Source organism: Ahaetulla prasina, chromosome 3 (assembly GCF_028640845.1).
Source record: "Ahaetulla prasina isolate Xishuangbanna chromosome 3, ASM2864084v1, whole genome shotgun sequence".
NCBI classification, from domain to species: Eukaryota; Metazoa; Chordata; class Lepidosauria; order Squamata; family Colubridae; genus Ahaetulla; species Ahaetulla prasina.
Window position 1 is genome coordinate 169695344 of NC_080541.1, and position 17763 is coordinate 169713106.

General features: G+C 41.3%; 1 protein-coding gene across 2 annotated transcripts in view; it reads left to right on the forward strand.

The window, feature by feature from the left end:
- Positions 1-17763, forward strand: part of CC2D1B (coiled-coil and C2 domain containing 1B) — a 32540-nt gene that overhangs the window by 10879 nt on the left and 3898 nt on the right. For both annotated transcript variants that reach the window (XM_058174952.1, XM_058174953.1), the window contains exons 8-20: positions 160-284; positions 2279-2354; positions 3527-3637; positions 3909-4039; positions 6747-6819; positions 7566-7705; positions 8616-8808; positions 9751-9923; positions 10904-11029; positions 13275-13333; positions 14717-14833; positions 15238-15311; positions 15783-15841. In XM_058174952.1, the coding sequence (XP_058030935.1) occupies positions 160-284; positions 2279-2354; positions 3527-3637; positions 3909-4039; positions 6747-6819; positions 7566-7705; positions 8616-8808; positions 9751-9923; positions 10904-11029; positions 13275-13333; positions 14717-14833; positions 15238-15311; positions 15783-15841 (1457 nt within the window). The remainder of the gene's footprint in view (positions 1-159; positions 285-2278; positions 2355-3526; positions 3638-3908; positions 4040-6746; positions 6820-7565; positions 7706-8615; positions 8809-9750; positions 9924-10903; positions 11030-13274; positions 13334-14716; positions 14834-15237; positions 15312-15782; positions 15842-17763) is intronic.

Below are 17763 nucleotides of genomic sequence, written 5' to 3' on the forward strand. Positions count from 1 at the left end.
TATAGCTGAGGCTTTTTCATCAGGAATCCATTCTGCGTACAGGATGTTCAAAAATAAAGCATATTCCTGCTTTTCTGTTCCAGATGTGGGGGCGAGGGCCAAAATTGGTTATTCTTCTATAGGAGATGTTTTATTGGCTGACTTTATTATGTTGTTCAGATTCCAAACATCTTGACACACGGGCACTGCTTGTGACAAGAGAGAAGGAGTACAAATTAGCGGCATTGAAAGCTAAACAGAAAGGTGACCTTGAGAAGGCAAAAGAATACATGAGGACTGGGAAGGTGAGGCTTCGTTATTCACAAATCAAGGCAGCTCTATCAAACCAGAATTTGTGTTGGGCTTTTGAATCTTACATTCTTCCCTGACTTCAACAGTTAGATGCCACCTGGATATTAAAATAATCTAGGCCAGGGGCCTCCAACCTTGGCAACTTTAAGCCTGGAGGAGTTCAATTCCCAGAATTCTAGGAGTTGAAGTCCGCCAGGCTTAAAGTTGCCAAGGTTGGAGACCCCTGATCTAAGCTACAGAACCCCTCACGGCCAGTTGAGAGTGATTTGTTTGTTTGATTGATTGATTGACTGATTGATAGGCTGTGCTACCTGTTTGGGGTGGTAATTCAACAACTCTGGACAGCAGTGACTAGGAGAGTACAGCCGTAAAATACTTACTCTTCTCTGAGCAACTTTATGTTACATGGCTATTGAAATCCCAAGGATTTCCTTATATACAGTATGTGAAATAGAACTGGCTGAAGGATTTGAATCCATTATATCTATATATTCAGTGTTTTCTAAAAGCCACTATGGCCGTGATGGCGAACCTATGGCACACATGCCACAGGCGGCACACACAGCCATATCTGTGGGCACGCAAGCATTGTCCTAGCTCAGCACCAGCTCAGCACCAGGCCCACCGGAAGTCAGGAAATGGGCTGTTTCCAGCCTCTGGAGGGGTGGGGAAGTCTGTTTTTGCCTTCTCCAGGCTCCTAGAAAGCCTCTCGAGTCTGGGGAGAGTGAAAAACGGGCCTTCCGGTCCCACCAGAAGTCAGGAAAGCCTCAGGAGCCTGGGGAGGGCGAAAAACGGGTCTACCAGGCCCATCATGCCATCACGTGCCAAAAGTGGGGGTCGTGCGGAGGGGTCACGCGCACATGCGTAGGGGGGGACGCATTGAATTATGGGTGTGGGCACGCACACGCATGGAACCCCCCCATGCTCCCCCCGCTTTTGGCACGCGATGACAAAAAGGTTAGCCATCACTACTCTATGGAATTGAATGAAAACTATGTATAATTATGATCCATGAACTGAGCTCAGACACGCACTAAACTATTATTTGCTTAACCTTTGCTCATCTATGATTAATTGAATAAGACCAGTTTATTTCAAATAAACTGGTTTATTTGAAATAAACTAATTTATTTGATTTATTTAATCAAATCAAATTAAATTAATGTATTAAATTAAAACCAGGCAAACTATATTATAGCTTACCATAATGTATAAACCCAGTTTTAAAATTATTTCTTCTTTATGTATTAGTACCACTGTAGGATGCTGTATGATGTACACTGTCCAGAATTGCCTGTTGAGATGGGTAGCTACAGAAATCAAATAAATAAAATAAACTCACAATGGGATAAAATGTTCGAATCATGCACTAGAAAATCTATACTTGGTGTTCAGATACAGTAATAGCTTATGGAATCAGAATAATTTACCCAAATTAGAAGTATGCGATTCACTTGGCTTTCAGCTGCCCACTTTATCTAGATTTGATATAATTAAGAATAGTTTGCAAGTACAATGATACTCTAGGACAGGGATGTCAAACTCACCTCACGGCGGCATCACGTGACATATCGGGACTTTTTCCCGCTTCGCTAAACTGGGCGGGGGTGTGGCCAGCACATGAGTCATCCGCCCCACAGGCTGGGAGTTTGACAGCCTTGCTCTAAGTCTAGGAGATAAGATATATATATGCCTGTGGTAGGGATAAATATCTAACTTCAGTATCACAGAGAGGGGACGGGGGAAATTTATTGAGTCTTTTAAATCCCATATTGTTTCTGTTTTGAATTTTTTAAAGCATCATATCACTCAGAAGAGTAGAAGCTCGAGAATGTTTTACTTTAAATGGAAGTCTATTTTTAGGATTCTGCAAATATTTTGGGGTCCTATGTGAAATTACTGCCTTGTGAATTGTTTGGTAATATTATATATTATATATATTACAGTAGATCTTTTAACCTTCTGGGACTTTATTTTTACATTTCAGAAATTTAGTCTGGTTATAGAAGCCTTGGATAATGGGCAGCCTGTAGACCTCAGGGATATGCCTCCTGCCCTGGAAAGTAAGAAAAAAAACTCTTTCTTCTTGGATAAAGTATGAAGAATGACAGTTAGGCCTCTTTGCAGCCAAAAACCTTCTGATACACTGCTATACAAACCCAAAGAATATGGAGGCTTTAAATTTACAGATTTTAAATTTTCCAGTACCTTAAAGTTTGTTTTCCAGTATCTAAAAATTGACTCTGGAAGCAAATATGGGGGTTTTTTTCATCTATTTTATTAGGTTACTCTGTAAACATTGCACATGTGTCCTTAAAAGACTTCTACATGATTCTCAATCCTCTTTATTTTTGAACCCGATTAATGTCACTTACGCAACAGGTAGTGCTTGACTTAACAACCATTCATTTAGTGACCAGTCCAAGTTACAGTGGCACTGAAAAAAGTGGCTTATGACTGGTTTTCACACTTAAAACCGTGCAGCATCTCCATGGGCATGTGATCAAAATTTGGGCTTTAGCCAGCTGGCCTTTATTTATGACAGTCACAATGTCCCAGGCTCAGTTGATCACCACTTGTGACCTTCTCGGCTGACTTCCAACAAGCAAAGTCAATGGGGGAAACCAAATTCATATAACAACCGCATGATTCACTTAGCAACTGCAGTGATTCGCTTAACAACTGTGGCAAAAAAAAGTCATAAAATGGGGCCCAACTGAACAGTCTGGCTTAGCAACAGAAATTTTGAGCTCCATTGTGGTCACAGGATTAGCTGTATGCAGTGGACCATTTGTATTATTATTATTTGTAGATATGCATAAGCCTAAATCTGGATGCCTTGAATTTTTCAGTGCTCAAGGTGTGTAATCTCATAGCTCAGGTGTGCTTGTTACTTGCCTCTGTTTCTGTTTTGTTTCTGGTTTTTCCTTTCTCTATCTAGTATACCTTTCTGGTTTTTCCTCCCTCTATCTAGTAGCCATTGCCTCTATTTTGTATCCATGCAGTTGTAGCTCCTTGAACAGCCAACAAATTATTAAAATTAGTTTTAGTTAAAGGGAACCTTTGGATATTTGGTAGATACCTCTTAAGTAGGCTGTTTTAATTTGTGGATTTCTTTGATTGGGGTCTTATTAAATTGTGCTCCAATTAAACTGAATTTATTACTTCACTATTTCCTGGCTTATTATGAAATGTAGCCAGATATTTTCTTGGTCGTTATTAATACTCTTTTCAGAAATTGAAAATCCAGAAGACGTGCAGACTCCCTCAATACAAACGCCATCTGTACCTGTGGAAAATTGTCAGCTTGTAACTAAACCAGATTTTCAAGGTTATGAAGATCCAGGTGAGATGTGTCTTACAGATATGGCCCTGTAATTAGCTAGAGTATTAAAATTACAAGCACAGTTGCTTTGCTGTTGTTATTGTGGGCATGGTTGTTATGGATGTCGTTAAGGGCAACCTTAAAACAAACATATTGCAAAAAAGTAAAGCTGCTTTTAGTTTTAGTTTTTTGTTTTTAACAATAAGTAATACCGGTTTGATTACAGCAAAAGAAAGAGGTACACATTCCATGATTGTGCTCTTATGGTATGTTTTTTGTATGCATTTCATAGGTTCCCAACAGCAGCCAAAAACGGTGCTAGAAGCTCTGAATCAGAGGTTGGAAAAGTACAAGTCAGCAGCAGCTCAAGCCAAAGCAAATGGTGATGGCCGGAAAAGTAGGATGCACGAGAGAATAGCCAAGGTTAAAAACAAAAACAGGGGTTGAGTTGATGCTAGCAATAGTTTCCTGTTTCTAATGTCTTTCCTGTGAGGCATAGATTTAGCATCTTTTCACCGAAATATATTGTATTTTTTGAAGTATAAGACGCACTGGAGTATAAGACGCGCTGGAGTATAAGATGCACCTTAGTTTTTGGGGAGGAAAATAAGAAAAAAGCTGATTGGCAAGTGGATCAGCCTCCCGGAATACCCCAAGTAGCTGTTCCCAGAGGTGAATTTTAGCAACAGGTTGGTTGTGAGCTTTGTGCCTTGCTTTTTTTTCTGCCTCTGAAAGTCTCCGAAACAGAGCTTCAGAAAAAAAGCCTTTGAAACTTCCTTTCAGAGGCTTTTTTTCTGAAGCTCTGTTTGGAGGCTTTTTTTCTGAAGCTTCGTTTCTGTGCTTTTTTCAGCCTCTGAAACCTCCGTTTGAGAGGCTGGGTGGGGCTACATTTGGACCACCCAGATTTTCACCTTTTTTGGGGGGGAAAAGCACGTCTTATACTCTGAAAAATATGGTTATTGAGAGATTGTTTTCTGCTTTTATTTTTTTAAAATTTCAAATCGGCCTTGAATTATACAGGGTTAAACTCTTAACTACAGGTAGTTCTAAACTTATGGCAAAGATTGGGAGCAAAATTTATGTTACTAAACAATATGGTTGTAAAGTGCAACCGTGTCGCTCAGAAATCTATATTCCTGCAGTCCAGGTAGCTTTTGTTAATTGAATTCCACGGTTGTTAAACAAAACAACTTCCTGCCAGCTTCCCATAACCAAGTCGGTAGGGAAGCCCACGGGAAATTGGAAGTCCCAAGTGGCTCATAAGTAGACCAGCAGGCAGCTAAATGGCTGCTGCCAGGTACAGGGGGGCATGAGAGTGGGAAGGAGGCATAGCAAGGCTCACAGAGAATTTGTGGGGGTGCCTAAGATTTCAGGAAAAGCACAATGAGTGTTGGGGAGGGTACAGAAGGATGCAAAAGAGGCACAGTGAGAGGCTGCAAGGGAAGCACAGTGAAGGTGTGTGAGGGAATGCAAGGGAGGCACAATGAGAGTACGCAAGGGGTTGAGCGAGGCTCAATGGGGTGCGAGCAGGGCACTGAGGCTCAGGGAGGGTGTATAGGGATATACAAGTGGCCAGCGAGGCTTAAGCAGCATCCAAAAACAGCGCTAGAAAAGCCTTGCAGTAGCAGTTGGAAAAGTACTACAAATCAGCAGCAGCTCAAACCAAGAGGTGCTGGAAGAGAGTATGGCGGTGGGAGAGACTTACCCCAGGGACTTGCAACTTTTTTTGCTGGTTTCCCTTTTGACTTTCTGGGGAAGCCAACAGGGAAGGTCACAAATAACAATTCTATGATTACGGGAGTGCTGGGACGGTCATAGTCATCATTTGTTCAGCTTCATCATAACTTCGAAAGGTTGCTGAATGAATGGGCATAAATTGAGCACTGCCTTTATATAGCAGGTCAGTGCAGTGGTGTTGTGGCTCCCGCCCCCGAACCTGGCCCCATGCCCGAAAGTGCCTTGGAGCCAGGCCTGCTGCCAGAAAGTGACTTGGAGCCGGGCCTGCTGCCAGAAAGTGACTTGGACAGTGAGGGGGAAGGGCCGTCAGGACTTACCTCAGAAGCACCGGCCTCCCTGGATCAGCTCCAGGAGCCAGAAGCAGGCCAAGTGAAAGAGATAACGAGGCCTCCTTCCCCTGATTCTTTCCCCCCCCCCAGGCCACGCCTGCAGACCCAGCGGACAGCAATCAGTCTTGGCTCAATCCCAGGTTTCGTAGGCAGGAGAGAAGGGAACAACAAAAGCAGGGGAGGGGCAGGCCTAGGAAGTGCTGAGTCATGGAGCCACACCCCACAGGATATAAAAGGCAGCAAGAGCTGGTGTGTCTCTTTGTATCAGGCAAATCCACGGATTGACTAGAGCTGAAGGTTGTGACTCACCAGCGTCTTGGCAGCTAACGAGGGCTCTTGGCAGACACGGGCTCTTTTGCTGCCAGAGCTGATAAGAGCCGGCTAATTAAGCCATCGTTCGGACGGAGGCGAGGAGGACATAACAAGTGGTTTGCCATTGCTATCTTCCTAGGACTGAGCTGTTGACTTGTCCAAGGTTGTTCAGCTGGTTTTCTTGCCAAGGGAAGTGGGATTCAGGTTTCCCATCTCCCATTTTGGCACCTTGACCACCAGACCAACCTGGCTCTTTTGTGTTGTTATGACCAACACGACATAACATGGTATGAAAATGTGCTTTCATACTGAACTAGAATAGTGTGCCCCTTTATAAGACGAGTAAGTTCCATTGCACTTAGTGGGACTTAATTCTGAATAAGCAGGTATAAGGACACACCAAATTAAATCACAAAGACATGGGTTAATATTCTTTGCCAAAAAAGCCCAGTGACAATTGTGTACTGTGTAACATTTTCTTAGATAGAGTTCATGCGAAAGTTACATGGTCAAATTGTGTGTTTCAATGAATCCCTGTGTACCAGAACTTCATGATACAAAGTTAAATATAGCATTTTTCTACCAATCTGAACACATACTTCATATTTATGTGCCCAATTTTTGCATGCAACGCTATGAGACGTACTCTTCTCTCTTGTTCCAAGATAATTTTCAGAAGTCATATTGATTTCTGGCAGCAGATGAGGAATAAATATGTATTTTCTCTCTCTAAACAACATATCTGATTGCAGCAATATCAAGATGCCATAAAAGCACATAAAGCAGGAAGAAAAGTTAACTTTGCTGAACTACCAGTCCCCCCTGGTAAGTGAGTAATTATCAGGGTTGTGCATAATGAGAAATATCCTAGCATAAACATTTTCTATGTGCCAAATATATTTTAGCAAATTCTGCCCTGTTGTGAGACTGAGACAGCATTACAAATCATGCAGAAAAATATGCCCTGTTGTTACCTCTAAATTATGGGAATGGTTTTAACAACAAACACATGCTTGAAAGTTTTACTTCCTTAAGGATCTTTATCCTTAATGTATTGGCAGAAATTGTAAAACTTGCTATTACCCCAAATCAACCCCTCTGTTCTGCTATTGTGAACATTGTGGATTTTATGGAAATCATTTATGTTGCAAAGTTTGAGGATGAATTTGCAATATTTTTACCTGGGATAATCACAAGTATTATAGTACAAATGGATAAAATTAGGCGACATAACAAAATTCTGTCCATATATCTAAAACCATATGGTTAATATGGGAAAGCTGCCCTATGTATAAACATAATGGATGTGGAATATCATTCTGATTTTCAATATTCATATTTTTTTCATTTAGAGTAAATTAAATTTCAGCTTCAAAATCCCAGCTTGCTGGGATTTTTGTGTCAGATTTGTTTTGTGGGCTATCATTGTAGTCCACAATGTAGATCTTGAAACTTTTGAATGTAACTAAAATGTTACATTCAAAGGTTTCCCTTTTAAAATCATGACTTTCTTAAATGTTTGTGGTTTATATTTCTTCCTTCTTTTGAGACTTCTTGTTGAATTTTTTTAGGATTTCCTCCAATTCCTGGAATGTCTCCTACAGATGGTCATGGCACAGTTTCTGGAATACTGGAAAATGCTAAAACATTGATTAAGGTGGAAGAGGCGGAAGAAACAACCATTGACAAAGATCATGATGATGATGATGAGGTATATTACTAAAATAGATATGAGCTTAACAAAGAACCAGTTTAGTCTAGAGCACGGATGTCAAACTCGCGGCATCACGTTGCATCACATGACATTTCACAATTTCTTTCCCATTCGCGGAGCTGGGATGGGCGTGGCCTGCATGTGACGCATCTGGTCTGCGGGCCGCCAGTTTGACCCCCCTGGTCTAGAGGTTAAGAAACCAGGAGACTATGAGTTCTAATCCTGCCTTAGACATGAAAGCCACCTGGATGACTTTGAAGCAGTAATTCCCCCACAGCCACAGTGTCAAGCCCTGCCAAAAATCTGGTAGGTCACTTCCTGTCACAGCCAAAGGACAAACACTTGGTTGATTCAAGAAAAGCGGATCCTGAACTTGCAGGAAAAATGTTAGGAAGGAAAAAAAATAGTTTAACCCTATAGTTCTTTTAGCAATGTATTGATACAGATTTTTGTTTTGATTTAGGTCATAGAGGATCATGAAAATGTGGTGGTTTAAGGTTGAATGTTATTCTTGCCTTGTTAATGCCAGTTAAGACTTAAAGTTTGAGTTTCTATTCCTAGTTCATCATTTCCTCAATCCCATATTGAACAATGGAGTACTCCAAATCCGGCCTCCTCCACTTTGACACCTTCCAAAACACATTGAGGTGAAATTTACAAAATTCCTTGCCAGTGTATGTTATGGGAATTTTGGAAATTATAGTTTAGTCTTTTGGAAAATCTAAACTGGAGAAGGATGTGTTTGATCATTTTGTGAAAAAGCCACATTTTAAGGATGAGGCCTCTCTGTTTTGAACAACCCCAGAGCAGCTGTTTGCTGTAATGGGATCTATATGTTAACTATTGGTCATTTTCCTATATTTAGTTTTTATGCATGTGGCTTTTCATTTCTGTTTCATTTCGGTAGGGTGAATCTTCCACACAGGCTCCAGCTGCCCCAAAGCCCACCCAGCTACCTACGAAACCTGTGCAAATTGTTCAGCCGCTAGTGGTGCAATCTACTGTAATCCAGGAAGACTCTCCTTCAGAGAAAGATAATTTCCTGCCTGTCTCTGGAATAGCAGAGAGATCTCCATCTACTGAGCACCTCCCTTCAGCTGGTAAGGTTTGCAGAGAGAGCTGCCTGTCCAGCAGTCCTATTTTTTTCTCTTTGTTTACATCATATTGTGATGATAAAAACAACTCTGATATTTTAGACCAAATGGGCAATTTGAATCCCAACTGCATATGTGACCCTCCCTCCCCAAACCCTTTTCTTTGTAGTCCTAGAGCCATTTTAATTACAGCTGGCATGTTTTCTCACAATTTTTGAGCTGAGAATTGTGCAAAAATTGTAGTGGGTGCCCTAAAACAGTATAATACAGTTTAAACTTCTGAAAAGGGGGGCGGGGCGAAAGAGGTGGGGGACCAGCAGAAAATTGTAGTACACCCAATCTGCACCATGGTTAGACCTGCTGCAGATTGTCAGGAACAAAAGGTGGTTTACCCCTGCTTCTTTTCCAAACCGATGCTTCAGGGAAGTTCAGAGATGAGGTCCAAAGATAGCTATCCTTCTTCAGTTTTTGAATCTGGAAGTTCTTCCTCAGGGGTGGGTTCTATTTACCTTTACTACTGGTTTGCAACAGAGTTGCTCACTTAGCTTCGGCACATGCACAGATGGTCTATGACAACATCTGGGTGGGTGGCCAGAGCCCACCCCCCGGTTTTACTACCGGTTCGCAAGAACCGGACCGAACCGGGGGCAACCCACCACTGTTCTTCCTATAAGAATTGTGGTAAAGAAAAAACCAGAATGAGTGGAAGACACCTTAGTGAAAAATGTACTTGGTTGCTTTGACATATTTGGCATCTTTCATAAAGATAAAATTACTCTCACCCTTGAGCAGTGTAATCGCAGCGCCTTTTTGTACAATGGTATTTGATCAATGGTTTCCTCTTTATTTGTCTATGAGATTAAATGAAAAGCACGAAAGCTTGTCTGTTGGGCCAGATCAGCATCTAAAACATTTTTTAAACTGAAGAACTTTTTTGTTTCCTTTCAGCCAAGGAGCATCTTGAATTTCTGGAGAACAGAAAAAAGCAATACCTCAAAGCTGCAATTCAGGCAAAGAAGAAAAATGATCTCGAACAAGCCAAGGCCTATCTGAGAACAGCCAAGAGCTTAGATCCAAAAATTGAGATGGCCAAAAATGGCAAATTAGTGGATATTTCAAAGGTTAGCAAGACTGGCCTATTTTGAATGTCTGTATGTGTTGTTAGAAATAATTTATTGCTCATATGTTTGGAACAATTCAACTGGGTGGTGAAGAAAGAGGTAATTTCATGGTTGCATTCTCACATAATTCAAGGTTTTTGAAGCCATGGTTTCTTTAAACATGAGTTATTTGCAAGTTCTCACAAATGTACAGTGTCATAGATATGGAGTTAGTTCAAAACATTTTGGGCTGAGAAGGTAAAGAATAATATAAACATCCACACTCAGGAGTCAACCTAAATATTGCTTCACAATTGGCAATGGAAGGTGTTATCCCCAAAATTTTAGGGAAGATGGAGCAGGCAAAGTTCCTCACAGCCTCAATTACTGGAGTTCACTCAGCATTCTTGTAGATGGATCACTGGCCTTTGAAAGCAATTTGGTGTCATGTAGCATCGCATTCTGGTGTTGCCTGCTAGTCCAAGAAAACAGATACAGGTCCTCAACTTATAATCACAATTGGGACAGGGACTTCCATCATTAAGTGAACCTATTGTTAAGTGAGTGGCACCCAATTGTGCGACTATCTGGCTTCCCTGGTTGACTTTACTTGTCAGAAGCCAGCTGTGAAACAGAGATCACATGATCCTGTCTGGGACACTGCATTCTTCCTAAATATATGCCAGTTGCCAAGAGCCTCAATTTTGATCCTGTGTCCATGGGAACACTGTGATAGTTGTTAAGTGCAAGGACCATTTGTCAGGCACTCTTTTTGGTGCTATTGTAACTTTTGAACCATCACTAAACGAATGGTCGTAAATCAAGGACTACCTGTATATTGTGCCACACGAGCCCTTGAGATCAAAGATGATACTCTTAAGAGAAGTGTTCTGTTGCCCTTTTCTCCCCAATCTTTTCCTGTCTCCTCTGAATGGCCTCCCTTTGTCTCAGCAACACTTTTTCCAGGGAATCTCTGACATGTTCTGTGTTCTGCTGTATAGCTGCCTTCACCTCCTACGGATGATGAGGGTGATTTTATTTTCATACATCATGAAGACGTTAGACTTTCTCAGAAAGTAGAAGAAGTTTACATTCAGCTCATCCATCTCCTGAAAGACCAGCATGAGGTAAGCGGAGGTGGTCTGAACTGTAGTCCACTTGTTGTGTCTTGCCCGCCCTCAGAGCAGCCGGGGCCTTCTTACCTGCTCCTGAACACTGAGGAATGTATGCCTCCCGGCCCAAGTCCTGGCTCCATGCCCACACAAACTGCAGAAGAAGGAGAATCTCCCGGCCCCAGCCCTGACTCCATGCCCAGGCAAACGGAGCAGCTAGACCGCTCCCCCTCCTCCACAGCATGTGAGCCTGAGGAGGGTTTATTCCCAACAGCTGCTGATTGGTGTGACCCTCGCATCAGAAGGCTGGATAGGCGGAGGCAACAGAAGGAAGGGAGGGGCAGGCCTTAATGAGTGCTGAGTCATGGAGCCACACCCCATGGCCTATATAAAGGATCTGCTTTCTGGCAGTCTCTGAGTCAGGCAAAAGTCGAACTTATCTTGCTGAAGTCACTTACTGGTCTCCTGCCTGCTCTGAGGACTTTGCTAGGACTTTGGGCAGAGCTGCAGAGGCAAGCCTGATTCGGATTTCCCTGACCCGGCCGTCAGCGGAGGAGTGGGACACGACACCACTAGAACAGAGGTCTCCAACCTTGGTCCCTTTAAGACTTGTGGACTTCAACTCCCAGAGTCCCTCAGCCAGCTTTGTGGGAGTTGAAGTCCACAAGTCTTAAAGGGACCAAGGTTGGAGACCCCTGCACTAGAAAGTCTCAGGAGTCAGAATCACATCCTTTCTCGCCTCAAACCTCTCCAGTCCAGTGAAGCAAAAAGGTGGCATTCAGAGGAGAACTGGCCTTTGTCTTTGCATACAGCTTTGCTTTGGAATGCTTTTGGTACCAATAAAGGAGAATATTTGGAGCTGTAGTTGAAATGAGGGGCCATGGGTGCTCTCTTGAGACAGCACTGATGATGTTTCCTAGTTTGAGTAATGAAATGTCTGCAAGAAAATAACCAAGCTCAGAGAGCACCCAGGACCCCTCAATGCTTTTGATTTAATCCAGAAGTGCTCAGATTGTGTCAGCTGGAAAGATTTATCAGACTAACCAACTTGAGGGCTGCATTCCAAAAGTAGATTGGGTTAGGTTCCATCTCTGTGAGTTGGTTTACCCTTCATATTTTTTAAAGCTTCAAAAATGCAAATAAAAGAAGGGTGAAATCATTCATAAACCCGCCCTCCTCCCCCCCAAAAAATGGCCTGAGTTCCTGAGGCTGTAAAAGGATGCTGTGAGTCTGTACTTTTTTTGCACTCCTGATTTAAATATTGGCTTGTTTGAACCAGGCAGAATCACCATGATCTTTGCGCCTGGCTTTTTAGAAACCACAGTTCCAAAGAATCAAAATTCACTTGTGTTGGCAATTTTTTCAAGAAATGTTTCTGTTTCCTTATCTATAGCTATGTCTGAAAATGAAAGAATATAAACCACATGATTATGAGGTTCTGTTGCTTGTGCATGCTGGCAAACTAGAGAATAGAATAGAATAGAATAGAATAGAATAGAATAGAATAGAATAGAATAGAATAGAATAGAATAGAATAGAATAGAATAGAATAGAATAGAATTTTTTATTGGCCAAGTGTGATTGGACACACAAGGAATTTGTCTTGGTGCATACCCTCTCAGTGTACATAAAATATACCTTCATCAAGATGCAACACTTACAACACTTAATGATAGTCATAGGGTACAAATTTAACACTTAATGATACAACACTTAATGAGTGTTGTACTACAACACTTTTATCATTATGTCTGAAATGAGCCATCCTGTTCTCTGCTTAGGATTGGAATTCTGTCATCCAATGAGAAACTACAGCCCATTTCAGTGGTATTTTCCCATCACTTTCCTTCACTTTTTCTATAATCATTTCTTCTCATTTAATTGTAGAGAAAATGGAGCTAGGCCTCCTTTTAGAGGAGATAGAAGCCTAATCAGCTCACTCATCAGGCCAAGTTGCAAGTAGATTAAATGCCTCCCAGCGGCACAGTGTCATCCTTGCTCCACATTTCATTCATATACTCTTAACTGCCTCATAAATTCAGAGTAATTTGAGGGAGCTAAAAAGATTGGGGTTGGAGTTTTGTGCTTGTGTGTGTGTGTTTAGCTTTTCTTGCAAGCAGGTAGAAATCACTAAAGGTGTAATCCTGAAGTATGTAGCAGTATGATTGCTTGGTTGTAATAAACCAGAATTCAATACATTGGACTGGATATATTTCCTTTCAAATCATTTTCAGACATTTGTTCTACTTTCAATTTATAGAAATGTATGCAGTATTCCAAACAATTTATGCATCTGGGAAATATAACTGAAACGTCAAGGTAGGTTTGCAGTTCAAGATATTTTATTATGTGTGGTAACATTAAAAATCCAGGGGAGACTATGCATGTAACTTGGGAGAGCTTGCAGTAGATTTTCTTTTCTTGTTGTAAGTTTTGGTTTCTGTTGTTTGGAAGAAAACTGTTTCCTTTGCCTTCTATCTGAAGCTTAGGGAAATTTTCTTGGTATGCTTTGTATAGTACTGGACATAGCCTTTGGCATATTAACCTGGATTTGTAGATACATTTATGCAGGTCTTCTTTGCTTCCCTATAGAAGCTGCTACATTTTTTAAAAAGAAACATTTCTTTCTATTGAGAAAAAGAGAAAATGCTACAAGATGATGCTTGTTCTCAGGCATTGTAGGGGTTATTTTTTAGTATGTCTATTAAAATAGTATCTTTAAAATCTTTAAAATAAACTGCCCAGTTGATTGCAACCTTGTCTACCAAATAAATGTCACAGGCTGTGTAAAATGTATTTAATTGCCATATGCTTTTCCATAAATCTATACATAATTTTAGTCTTATTAAACTAATGTATAATAAGGAAATTTGATTTGAAGCAAATTGCAGAATTTTGTAGAGAACTCTCGTCATTGGCTTGTTGAAAAATGGCCCCATCAATAATGCCCAGTTTTGTAGAATATCTCAAGTGAAATGTTGTAACCTATATAAAAGTATTTAATGGTGGAATGTTATTCCAAAAATATTGAAGCAATTTTAATAAGTTTCATGCATATATAACTTTTCTGCAAGATTGATAGCATCTGCATTCTGTGTAAATCAGTATTTTTCAAACTTGGTAATTTTAAGATGTATGGAGTTCAAATCCCAGAATTCTCCAGCCAGCATGAATGCTGGGCATTGAAGTCCACTCATCTTAAAATTGTCAAGTTTGGAAAAAAAAACTGGTATAAACTACCTCTTTTAATCTGTAGCTGAGCACCAATTCTAACCAATTTAGGACTTCAATGCCAACTCAAGGTAGCTACAATTTTCTTCAAGAGATTTCTTCAAAGATATCCAGTTCCTGCTACTGTCTGCGTAATCGCTTTGCTTTATATATTTTCCTTTTATCAGCCAAGCTTTTTCCATACCCAGTACAGTATTAAATATATATCTATTGTGAGTTGGCCTTAAATGTTTGATTTCCAAATCCATCAGTAATGGAACCTGAGTCACTATGATTGTTATTTATCAGCATTAGTACCATCATTTTTAGTTTCTGTCAATAGCCAAGATCTTACCTGAAGTGCTATCCAGGAATTTGAGAGTTGGGATTCTATGCTTATCAATACAAGACAAGAAATAAAAACAATTCCAAAATGTACTTTTCCATTTGTCACCTCCACTCTACATCCCATTTCCTTACTCCGTGTTTCAGGTTTGAAAAGCTAGCTCAGCATTGTAAAAAGGATCTGGAGATCTTACAGCTCGCACAGAAGCAGGGGTTAGATCCTCCAAGCCATCACTTTGAAGAACGGACCTTTAAAATTGTAAGGTAGGGATAGCCAAGGGCTGTTCTTCTGCAAGCAGTAATAAGATTGCAAAGCTCTTGTTCCTGTACCTTGATGAATTGTATGAATCCCTTCTGAAAAAATTGGGAGTAAACAGTCTAGAATTCTGTATTGATATTTCTAAACCTTAAAGCTGCATTTTTAAAAATATACATTTCAGAGCAGAATGAAGCATTACAAGAAACTATGTAGCTGTCAGCTAAATCCACGTTGAGTCCAAATCTCTTCCTTTTGACAATCTCCCTGCAATTCTGCTTTAACATGCCCATAGCATGTTATGATTTCCCCCATAATTTGGATTTCGACACCTCTGTTACATTTAGTTTGGAAAACTTAAGGTAAAGAAGAAAATGGAGTCATTCATGTATTCTTTTAACTTGCCTTGTAGAATATTTTCAGAACTCAGTAGCACAGAAATGCATCTAATCATTGTTAGAGGAATCAATCTACCAGCTCCAGCAGGTAATTCACAGCCAACTTGTAATTTGGGGGAACCTTTTTCAGTTTTAAGTTTGTCCCACTTGTTTTTAAATCTCTGAATTTCATGTTCAAGAATAGTTAACTCTGCAGAATGCTTCTTGCCAATTTTATATTCCTATATAAAAGTCAGCTTTAGGGAACTGAAGGGCTTTCAGATAATATGGTGGGTCAGGAAGAAAAAGAAATAAATAAAAAGTGGGATTCTCCTGTACTGACTTCATTTCATGATAAGCTTAAAGAAAGTTGAATATTAAGATGATGAATATTAAACTATTCCAGCTCGGGTGACTTCTAAATTTTCTTGTGGGATTGAAGAGCTATAGTGATACCTAAATTCTGAAATGCCTGTTCAAATTCCCCCCACCTTCAAAAATGATCTTCCAGGGGTTGGGATGGCTATTGCCATGAAGAAGCTTATACTTTATACTCAACTGGTTTATTCTTTTTACCCAGGAGTGGCACCTAATGATTTGGATGCCATTGTGAAATTTGAATTTCATTATCCTAATACAGTAAGTATACAATCAAGGCCTCTGTTAGCCTCTTGAGTATTTATTACATGCCAAATTTAGGAATTGTTTTTTAATGTTATTTTTTTCTGGGTATTTAAACATCAGCATTCTGGAGAGTGAATATAAATAGTAAATACAAATTCATACTTTTCTCCTCCACAGCCTGATTGATGGGATAATGGTGATGAGCATAGCAATAGCACTTATATACCGCTTCATAGTGTTTTGCAGCCCTCTCTAAGCGATTTACAAAGTCAACCTAATGCCCCCAACAATCTGGGTCCTCATTTTATTGACCTCAGAAGCAAGAAAGGTTGAGTCAGCCTTGAGCCTGGTGAGATTCGAACTGCCAAACCTGCTAGCAATCGGCAGTCAGTAGAATCAGCCTGCAACTGGACTTCCTTGGTTTTTCCTTGAAAATGGTTTGCTTCTCATCCAAGAAGCTTCTTCTGAAGATGCCTTTTCAAGGAAAGAAAAAAAAAACAAGGAAGTCCAGAATTGGCTTTTGAAAAGCACTTTTGGAAGAAGAACCTCTGGGGATTTGTAAATAGGTTTTTTAAAAAAGGTCTTTTAAAGGGGGGAGGGAAGAGACTGGTGGGGGGAAAAACCCGTCGGGGAGGGAATGTCCAGTCCCGGGGTTTGTTCACGGCGTTTTTTCACCCGGTCCGAGGGCGGGGACGGGAGGGGTACGTTCCAGGTGTTGAGGGCCGTTCCATCTGTACGGTAAGTGGGAGGGGCAGATATGGCGGAAGCAAGGGGCCGTATCATTTTTTGGGAGCACGTGCTCGCTGTTTAAAAGTGATCACGTGCTCCGGCCCCTTAGTCCTTACCCGTTCCTCGGAAGGTCAAGATCCTCAGAGCTTGGGCCTCCGGTTGATGTTGTGCAATGCCCGGTCCATGGTCCATGGTGAATAAGGCCCCCCTGATCTGCGATCTTATTCAGGGGGAGTCCGCGGACTTTATGGGCATTACGGAGACCTGGTTGGGCACAGAAGTGGGTGTACCCCTGGTCGAACTGTGCCCTCCAGGATTCCAAGCATTCCATCAACCGAGGGCCCAGGGTAGGGGTGGAGGGGTGGCGGTTGTGATGAGGGAAGGTCTGGAGCCGAGAGAGTCCACTGTGCCTCAGATAGCCGGTTGTGAATCCCTCCTTGTGAAGTGGGGCAATAGGAATCAGATGGGTCTGTTGATCGCGTACCTGGCTCCTTGCTGCGTGACTACAGCCCTGCCTGAGCTACTGGAGGTGCTTGCCGGAGTGGCGGTTGAGATTCCCAGACTTTTGGTCATGGGGGATTTCAACTTGCTATCGGCCGGCTTGTCATCAACGGTGGTCCAGGAGTTGCTATCAGGAAACTTTCTCAGTAGCCAGGGATTGTGGGAGCCTGGAGAGGGAAGGAAGACAGAGTGGTATGGATTCTAGGACCTCTCAGAAGGCAGAACTTGCAATTTTGCCCGAGTGGGAAGCACTTCGCCAGTCAGAACTGATATACATTTGGCAGGACATTCAGTCAATCAGTCAGTCATATTCATTCATTCGACTGGTTTGCTGCCCATTTTGTCTATAAAACTGAAGACTTATCAATGTCCCTCAGTTGATGTGGGCTTTCATGTGCTGTGGGCTGGGTTATTTACCAGAATGACTGTTTGAAATTATTCCTTTTCATTCTAAAAGATCTAGAAGAGTGGGCATATTCCAGATTCTTTCTATCTACAAATACAACCCAACAACCATATATTTCATGGCTGATATACAATCACTTCATCCTGCTAGAATATTCCATGCTTTCTTTTGATTTGAAATGTAAGAAAAAAATAAGGCTGCACTCTAACCAATGTTCAGTAGCTTCCCTCCCTTCACTGGTTTTTGGAAGCACTTAGTCAGCCCTGGACTATGAGAAACTCTTCTCAATTCACAGGTCACT